General features: G+C 39.1%; 1 protein-coding gene across 3 annotated transcripts in view; it reads right to left on the minus strand.

Moving 5' to 3' along the window:
• ERO1A (endoplasmic reticulum oxidoreductase 1 alpha) overlaps nt 1–9,491 on the minus strand; it is a 43,251-nt gene that overhangs the window by 30,490 nt on the left and 3,270 nt on the right. For all 3 annotated transcript variants that reach the window (XR_008618664.1, XM_055088432.1, XM_007119222.4), the window contains exons 2-4: nt 3,512–3,631; nt 2,402–2,485; nt 2,044–2,082 (exon numbers count right to left, since the gene is read on the minus strand). Coding sequence is in view for 2 of the 3 variants with exons in the window: in XM_055088432.1 (XP_054944407.1) it covers nt 2,044–2,082; nt 2,402–2,485; nt 3,512–3,631 (243 nt within the window). In the remaining variant the exon portion in view is untranslated. The remainder of the gene's footprint in view (nt 1–2,043; nt 2,083–2,401; nt 2,486–3,511; nt 3,632–9,491) is intronic.

Below are 9,491 nucleotides of genomic sequence, written 5' to 3' on the forward strand. Positions count from 1 at the left end.
GAGTAGAAAAGTGGTTGCCAGGGACAAGGAGGTGGGGAAAGCAGGGAGAGGTTGGTAAAAGGGTACAGACTTTCAGCTGTAAGATGAATAAGGTCTGAGGATCTAATGTGTAACATGGTGACCACAGTTGATGTATCATTGTTGTTGTATTGTATCATTTATATTTGCTGAGAGTAGAACTTAAATGATCTCACCAAAAAAAGAAAGATAAATATGTGAGACGATGGATGAGTTAATCAACTAAATGAGAGGAATCCTGTCAAAATGTATGCATGTATCAAATCATCACAATGTACACTATAAACATCTTACAGTTTTATTAGTCAACTGTACCTCAATAAAGCAGAAAATAAGTAATTTTAAAGGGGAATCTGACTCTGATAAGCTGTAATACTTAACTACCAGTTTACGGAAAATGAAGAAAGTGATATGTTAAATGACATGACAGGGATACAATCACTAAATACATAATATGGGAAAGTCTATAGGATATTGATTCATTTCCTTCAACACATAAGTGGCAAAGAAAGAAAAAAGGGTGGTGGGGTGGGTAATGAATCTAGATTAAAAGAGACTTAAGAGCAGGAAATGTTCAAGTAGAACCGGAAAATAAAGAAGTGCTAACAAAAGGGAAAAAAAACAGTGATGGGGGTATGTCAAAGGGACACAGGAGCCAACTGAAACAGCTCCCAACTGCGAAAACTGAAACGATATGAACAACAAAATAAAGGAGTACTAGGTCATAATCCATGATAGAAAATAAATACCCACAAGACAAAGAAATGATTGAACAAATAAGGAAATGGAGGGAAAAGATAACAAATCTCTCACATTGAAGAATTCCAAACAATTTATATCCTCAAGGAGATGAAGCACTCCTAAAATGTGGGTGGATCCTAGTAACTTCCTTCCAAAGAATACAGTATGGAAAGGGCAAAAAAAGAATAAATCTGCAGTGGAGAAAGCTGACAAAAAATACCTCAGCCAGGTGATCAAGGTTAACATTAACAGTGATAAGTCATGTTGATAGTATGTACCCTTGATATAGGATGTGATGAAATGGCACTTTTTTTTTTTAACCTCTGTGGTCTTCTTTCCAAAAATATATAACCCCAGTCTAATCATGAGAAAAATATCCGACAAATCCCAACTGAGGGACACTCCACAAAATACCTGACCAGTACTCCTCTGAAACACCTTATCGAAAACAAGAAAAGTCTGAGAAACCGTCACAGCCAAGAGGAGCCTAAGGAGACATGACAACTAAATATAATGTGGTTTCCAGGATGGGATCCTGGAACAGAAAAAGGACATTAGGTAGAAAACTAAGGAAATCTGAATGAACTATGGACTTTAGTTAGTGATAACATATCAAAATTGGTTCATTAATTGCAACAAATGCACCATACTAATGTAAGAAGTTAATTATAGAGGAAACTGGGTATGGAGTATACGGAAAAACTGTACTATCTCTACAATTTTTCTGTAAACCTAAAACTATTATAAATTTTTTAATTTATTTAAAAAGAGAGAGAGAGAGACATAGAGACATCAATCAAGTGCAATGTATGGAATATGTTTGAATCCTGTTTCAAATCAACTATTAAGGCACATGTGAAACAACTAGAGAAATTGGAACCCTGACTTTGGTTATGTGGGGCTTTTTTAGTGTTTTTTGTCTTAGAGATGTATATGAAGTATTTGTAAACAAAATGAGTTATCTCAGATTGGCTTTGAAATAACTGGGAGAATGGAATGGGAGGTACAGATGAAACAAGATTGACCACATATTGGTAACTGCTAAAGCTGCGTGATGGGTACACGTTTTATTTTTATTTTTCCCCTTTACTTTTACCTTTCAAGCTTTCTTTAATAAAGGGTTAAAGAAAAGAAACAAAAGAATTACAGCCACTGAGTACAAATAACTTTCAAGGGGTTTCACTGCAAAGGGGAGCAGAGAAGTGGGGTAGTAGCTGGCAGGGGAAGTGAATTTTTTTTAGTTTTTGCTCAATACTAGACACATTAATAAGTATATGTACATACCTTGTAGCTTGCAGATTTAATTCCATCAGGAACTTCATCCTGAAAAAAAATTTTAAATGCTTTTAGATGACATTTATTCTATCTTCTGAAAAAATATTTTAAAGCTCTACGATTTATAAGAAAAATTCACAGAACAAATTACTGAAGAATAATAGAATTAAATTCTATTATTATGAAGACAGAAAAATTCAAAATAGGTTTTATATTTGTAAGTTTCAGTTTTTAATATGTTAATTTTAAACAACATTATATTTAACCTAAGGACTGAAATGTTATTTCAGTTATATTTGCCCCTTTCAAAAGTCACAATTATTCAAAAAAACATGTGACAGTTCTTAAATGTATACACTGTTCTTACCGATTGACAAAGCTTGACAGCACAATCCCTTCTTCCACACTGGCTGATCTCATTCCAGAAAGGACATGGCCTTTTCAGGTTTACCTGTAAAATAATATTAGCAAAAAGTTATAAAAGTAAGAATTTTGAGATTATAACAGACAGATGTGGAATTATGATACTATAACCGGGTCATGTTATCGGCTACAATTATTCTATTTCTTCCACTAACCAGCTGTCAAGTTTCAGTGGTGGTATAAGTGTGTAGCTGGTATGAATAAATTGGTAGACTTGGTTAAAAAGACAAACTCTGCTACTAAGCAGACTCTGAAGAGATGGCAACCAGGAGCCAAAGTAGCTCATGTCATCACTGCTCAACTCACAGTCTTCTTTTTTTTTCTTTTTCAACTCACAGTCTTTTTTTTTTCCGGTACGCGGGCCTCTCACTGTTGTGGCCTCTCCCATTGCGGAGCACAGGCTCTGGACGCGCAGGCTCAGCGGCCATGGCTCACAGGCCCAGCCGCTCTGCGGCATGTGGGATCTTCCCAGACCGGGGCACGAACCCGTGTCCCCTGCATCGGCAGGCGGACTCTCAACCACTGCGCCACCAGGGAAGCCCGACTCACAGTCTTTTAATGAAAGTAACAGCTAACAGACAATTGTGAACTCAGATTGTAACTACATACTCCAATGATGAGGTTTTCTAAACTCTTTCAATAGATATCTCAAGATAAAATGTCATGAGTGACTTGTTAAAACAATACAGGTCAGAAAAAGTCATGCTTCTGCTCAAAAATATTTCTCTTTTTAAATTAATTGGAGTAAGTCTGATGTTTTAGAATGTTATGAACAACTCATGACTTTGCTAACAATATAGTTTCTGTTCTGACTTCAATTTAACCAACTAGGTTCCAACTCTAGTGTTCAAAACTCAATTCCTGAAGTTAAAAGTATCCAATGGGTCATTTTAGAACCATATGGTTCATTCCTGTGAACTGCATTTTCCTAATATAGCCTTGCTCAATTTTAAATAATAAGCAAAATTTTGAAGCTTAGTGATTCCTAAGAAAATGTAATTACCCATTTAAACGTTAAGTGTTCCTATACCAAAAAAGAAATTGTTTTAAATACCTTGTAATATCTAAAGTAGTCGCTTTCCAGGAGTTTTTGAAGTCTTGGGAAAAGCCTGTAGTTATTAAATTTATCAATGGTTTCAACATCACAGGTACAATCATCCAAGTAACCACTAACCTGTTACAAAGAAAATGGAATATTATATCAAAATGTCATAGACGCAACAGGGTTTTTTCCTTACATGGTTATGATAAAAGAGCCCTTTACTCAACCAACCCCTAGCTTCCCTCCTGCCCGTAATCTTCTGAGATGGGACATGACCATAATCTAGTGATGCTATTGTTCTTACTATATACCTATAGGAACGCAGTGGATACCTTTTGTAGGGTGGGTGTACTGAGCTCATAATGACACACACAGCCCCAAAGAATTGGTCCCCTGCAGCCACTCTATAACCCTGCTCCCCAAGACTGACCGGCGGTGGGCATCTAAGCCCAAACAAGTCATGGTCCCCTCTTCAGGAATCAGGAATTGAGGCTAAGGAGGAGCAATGTCTCCCTCTGTCACTAAACCAGTGAACAAGTAAACTCGGACCATATTCCCTCACATGAACTGAGGAGCACGTGAGCCAGCTGGCAGAGAGAGGAAAGATTTTTAAAGACACAGAGAAGCAGAGATAGGAGATGGAGCACACATGCTAGCTGGATTCCCTAGGGTTTGCCTGCTGCCACATACACCATCTTTCCTGAAGCCCAGTGGCATTCCCATCCTTGGTTTTTCCGAGACTCTATATTCTTATAATTCAGTTGTCTCTGTCTTTCCTTTATTTTAGTTTCCCACAGGATGTGTAGGTCACAGACAAGCTTGGTGAATGTATAAAAAGAAGTGATATTGAATTTATAAGAGAAACAATAATTCATTATAAGGATCTAACAACCCTCAAATATTGGCCATGACGATTTTTATAGATTTGAAATGGTACTTAGAGATTACTTATCCTTAGCAACACTGAGATAGCAAATTAACCACAAAGTCAATCCTGATCTTCAAATGCTTAAAACCAATCTCTTAACTGTATTTAGTAAATCAAACTATTAAATCATGTTATAATTAGAAGCAATGGGAAATCATATTATAATCAGACATTGTTAACAGTTGTGAAGCTAAAATTCTGAGATGTTTATTTGGGACTAGGCAAACACCTAACAGAATTAATTAAGCAGTGCTTTAAGTAAGTAAAAAATATATTATGATTTTTTTGAACTAAAATTTTTATTTTTTTAATATACAGCATGCTGCAGAAAAGAGATCCTTATACTTTGGTCTGAATATTTACATTACAAACCACTTTGGATTATATTTTAGGGAGAGTTATTGACAATAAAAAAAAATTTAAAAATCTGTTGGTAAGGAAACAAATTAAGAATACTTCATTGAAATACTGAATTTAGGTGTTTTCCTTTTGGAATATGTAAAATCCTACACTATCTTTTAATTTTAGAACATCACAAAACAGTAATGGAAATTTTTCACCTAAGAGATAAGAATACTTGGGATGATGACGGCAATATTCAAGAGATAAGTTTTTTGTTTGTTTCCTTGTTTAGCCAATTTGCCTAGTCTTATTTTTTTTGGACTAAAGAATTCAGTTTCTAGAAATCTGCTCTACATATTTTGTCACTGTAATAACTATTTTCATTTCATATGCAAATGTGTCCTTGTTTCCTGTAAAAATTACCTAAGTACACAAGAATCTTAGAGTCCTAATTTTGGGTACCAACAAAACAAAAGTGCTTCTAACCCAGATGATTTGATTTTTCACACCTCTTTCTTTTGAGCCTTCAAAGCAAAACTTCTAAGAACATAAAATAAGCTACTGTTTCTCCCCTTGGATACAAATTATTGCACAAAGAACAACAGGCACAAAGGCTGCAAAGGCCAAAGAGACACATGCCAGATAGAGATATTAAATCACAAAGGAAAAAAACACAAAAATCTTAAGAGGAAGGGTTTGAGGCAATCCATTTCTCCCCGCCCTGAGGAATTCATTTTTAAGGTAAAAATCTATCCTCCCCTCTTTTGGAAAGCTTCCCCTCAGGTACCACTCACCCCCTGCTCAGTTAACTGTCTCTCCTATGTGTTCCCATGACACTCACATACTCCTAAACAAGAATTACCTCACTGTACTGAATGTATCTATTTCACTCCCACCCACTAGAGTTAAGACCCTTGAGAGCAAACTCACGTTTGTTCATTTTTGTATGCCCGGTACTGAGCACTGTACTTCTAGAAAGCACACAGTAGATGCTCAATAATTATTTGTGGAATGGGTTGGTGAATGAATTAATGAATGCTGGCCATTGTCACTCTCATTCACTGGAGCCCAGCACTGCACTGCCTAATTATAACTATGTACTTCCATGTCACCTATGGTGGTGCTCAGTGCCAGACCATGCCAACTCAGGGGGCAGGAATGCACTCACAGAGCAAGGAAAGCAAGCAGCAAAGGCAAACAACCCTTTGTGTCCAATATTCTACTGATCTATATCCTAATTACAAAGGGAATGATAAGAAGCCCCAAATCAGAAAGAAATGCAAGATGCCTCCAGAGCAGAGGTGGCTTATAACCTAGAGGCCACAGAGGAAGAGAAGGCAGGGCAATGGCAGATTTAAAAATCTTCTGCCCCTTACCTTAGAAATTGAGTAGGAGGTATTACCAACTACAGTGACAGGCCACAGGGCAGCTAAGGAGGTACAGCAGGGGGTGAAAGGAGTTTCACTGGATGGAAAGAGTCCAGCAAAGGAGAGGCAGGAAGATACTTGGAAATCCAAGCCATCTGACTGTTCAGATAAGCTTGCCAATAGACAGCAGAACCTGATCCCTGGAAGGAAGTCTGGCAGGTATGACACCAGGCCCAGTTGTAGAAATTAGAGAACCAGGCATGTTACCAGAATAGAGTCTCAGGAAAAGTCTAAGGCAGAACTCCAGTTGATGGACCCAGGGCAGAACCTTGAAAACAAAGCAAAGTCCTATTACCTAAACTAAGACCAAAAGACAGGTGCTGATCTATAAGAAGAATGGCTTGATGCTATACTTCAAAATGTACTACGGCTGCATAAGTAACCACTACACTATCTCCCAAAGTGAAATAGAACTCTGGCCCTACCACAGGAATCCGAATCTTTTAAAAATGCACCCCCCTCCCCGCCTCTGCAACATACACACAAAGTGCTTGATGAATGCTAAAATTTGAAGCTCGCTGCTCTAGACTTCAGGTGATAATCAACTCTGGTTTTGTGGAGGGCCAGACTAATAGGAAGCAATGGAAAGGCCCTTGTTGAGGGTGATAGATATAAGGACCAAGGTAGGCCTAACACACAATATCACCCAGTTTAAAGTTCTGGTCTCTTAAGAGCTGGAAAGCCTTTGAAGGCCTTCTCTTGCTATCTTCCGAGCAACCCAGCAATCCCCTCCCTCACACACCCTCAAGGGGAGGTAGTGTATAACAGTGGATAGCAGGCAGGCTCTGGAGTCAGGCCTTCTAGGGTTGAATCCCATCTCTTCTACTTATTAGTTGTTGACATTGCCCCTGCTTTTTAACTTCTCTAGGCCTCAATTTCCTATCTGAGGACGAAAATAGAAGTAACAGTAGTTCCCATCTCAAAGAGTTGATATCAAGATAAAACCACCCAGAGTAAATGCCCAGTAAATGTTGATCATTACTATTACCCTACCACTGCTTAAATGCTTCCAGTGACAGGGATCTTGCTATTCCCCAAAGCAAAAGGCCAGGTTTGCAGTTAAAATTCTCCAAAAACTTTACATCTGAAGCTCCAGTGCAACACACAACTAGATAACCAAATGTTAGCTCCATTATTTCTCCATTGACTCTGATTGGTTTGGCCCAAATACCAAAATACAAAAGGCAAGGGAAAAGAAAATACACTGGCCTGCTTGTTCTCTAGTTTTTGGATAGAGGTATCCTTTACTTTGCAATGAAAGACAAAACAAAAAACACTTTCTAAATAGTCTTCCTGTGTCCCAACAACTTCCAGTCCTACCATAGATATTTTTTTTCCAAAGCACTGTAAGAATATATTCCTCATACTTGTATGAAATACCTTTCAAAAGTGCTCAAAATGCACCTTATTTGGCAAAGAACTGCAGTTGTGCTAAATTTTATTGAGTTTTATGACCATTAAAAAAAAAAAAGAACATGAAAAACATGCATTCACTGACAGAGCAGACTGGGACAACTGTTAAAGAAAGAATAGAGGGGCTTCCCTGGTGGCGCAGTGGTTGCGCGTCCGCCTGCCGATGCAGGGGAACCGGGTTCACGCCCCGGTCTGGGAGGATCCCACATGCCGCGGAGCGGCTGGGCCCGTGAGCCATAGCCGCTTGCGCTCCGCAACGGGAGAGGCCGCAGCAAAGGGAGGCCCGCATACCACAAAAAAAAAAAAAAAAAAAAAAAAAAAAAAAAAGAAAGAATAGAAACACCAAAAGGTTCTATCCTGGCTAGTAGGCACCATTCTAAGAACATGGAATGCTATGAGCTATTTCTTCTTTAAAGTCTTGGTCTTGCTAGGACTTTAAATTGTTGCTAAATGACCCAAAGTATGGCAACCAAAGTTAAATACACTTTGGTCCACGTGCTTTGTTCAGAAAAGCCTGGAATGTTGGAAGCATTCACAGTCAATGGACACCTCTCCAGTATAACCTGTTTCAAAGATCCCTCTAAGTATTAATCCTGGACTTATTTCCACCCACCACTTAGCATATTATCCAGTGTCTCTTCCATGGCCCAGCCACTCTAACAAAAACTTTTTTTTAAATTGACCTAAACAAGACACTCAGACAAGTAAGTCTGCTAAAATACATGAATGCAGAGTGTATCTACAACGCACTCCAAAGGAAAAATAATCCACCTTTGAAGTAGCTATTATGGATTATCTGAACTACTCCCCTTTCATTAACCTGATGGAGATTTACTGCATTCAAGCAAGTGGATCTGAGGGTTACCAGCATTTTAGCTATATTGAGAGATAAAACATTCTGAGTATAGAAGTTTACAAACTCATTTCTAATTAATTTTAAAAAGATGAAAAAGATGTCCATACTGCCTCCGTATCTGGGCTTCAATATCTCTTCTGAGGTGATTTCTTTAGAATGCATCCTGGCATTCCATGAATTGGGACTAAAGTTCTGTTACATTCGTTCTATCTAATGGTGCATAACGAGGAAATAATTGTCACAAAGGAATAAACTCTGAAAAATCTTCATTTACTTCAAGCCCATACCTACTACAGTACTATTTTGATTTAAAGAAAGGGTGAGTCCTGATTTATGGGGTTTTTACACAAAACTGTACATGTGTTAGACTTCATAAACTTGTATACCAACAGGGGGAAAAAAGCCAATTTTCTGTGTAAAAAAATTTTTTTAACATTTTTTAACAGAATGATACAGGGATTGGGGGGAGGGAATGTATATAAGGAAGATTTATAAGTTCCAGACAATTGATCACTGATTTTGAGTAACTAAGCTGAAGCACTGTTCTCAAAAGAACTTACAACATACAGTGAAAATGGTTTTAATAGGATGTGATGCCAACTAACAGGCATATGCAATAACTCAGGGGGCCCCAACCCCGGGGCAGAGGACCTCTACCGGTCCGTGGCCTGTTAGGAACCGGGCCGCACAGCAGGAGGTGAGCGGAAGGCGGGCCAGCAAAGCTTCATCTGCCGCTCCCCATCGCTCGCATTACCGCCTGACCATCCTCCCCACGCCACCCCCGGCCCCGGTCCGTGGAAAAACTGTCTTCCACGAAACCAATCCCTGGGTCCAAAAAGGTTGGGGACCGCTGCAGTAACTAAGTTTAAATATTCATTGGGGGGCTTCCCTGGTGGCGCAGTGGTTGCGCGTCCGCCTGCCGATGCAGGGGAACCGGGTTCGCGCCCCGGTCTGGGAGGATCCCACATGCCGCGGAGCGGCTGGGCCCGTGAGCCATGGCCGCTGAGCCTGCGTGTCCGGAGCCTG

This window comes from Physeter macrocephalus, chromosome 11 (genome assembly GCF_002837175.3).
Source record: "Physeter macrocephalus isolate SW-GA chromosome 11, ASM283717v5, whole genome shotgun sequence".
NCBI lineage: Eukaryota > Metazoa > Chordata > Mammalia > Artiodactyla > Physeteridae > Physeter > Physeter macrocephalus.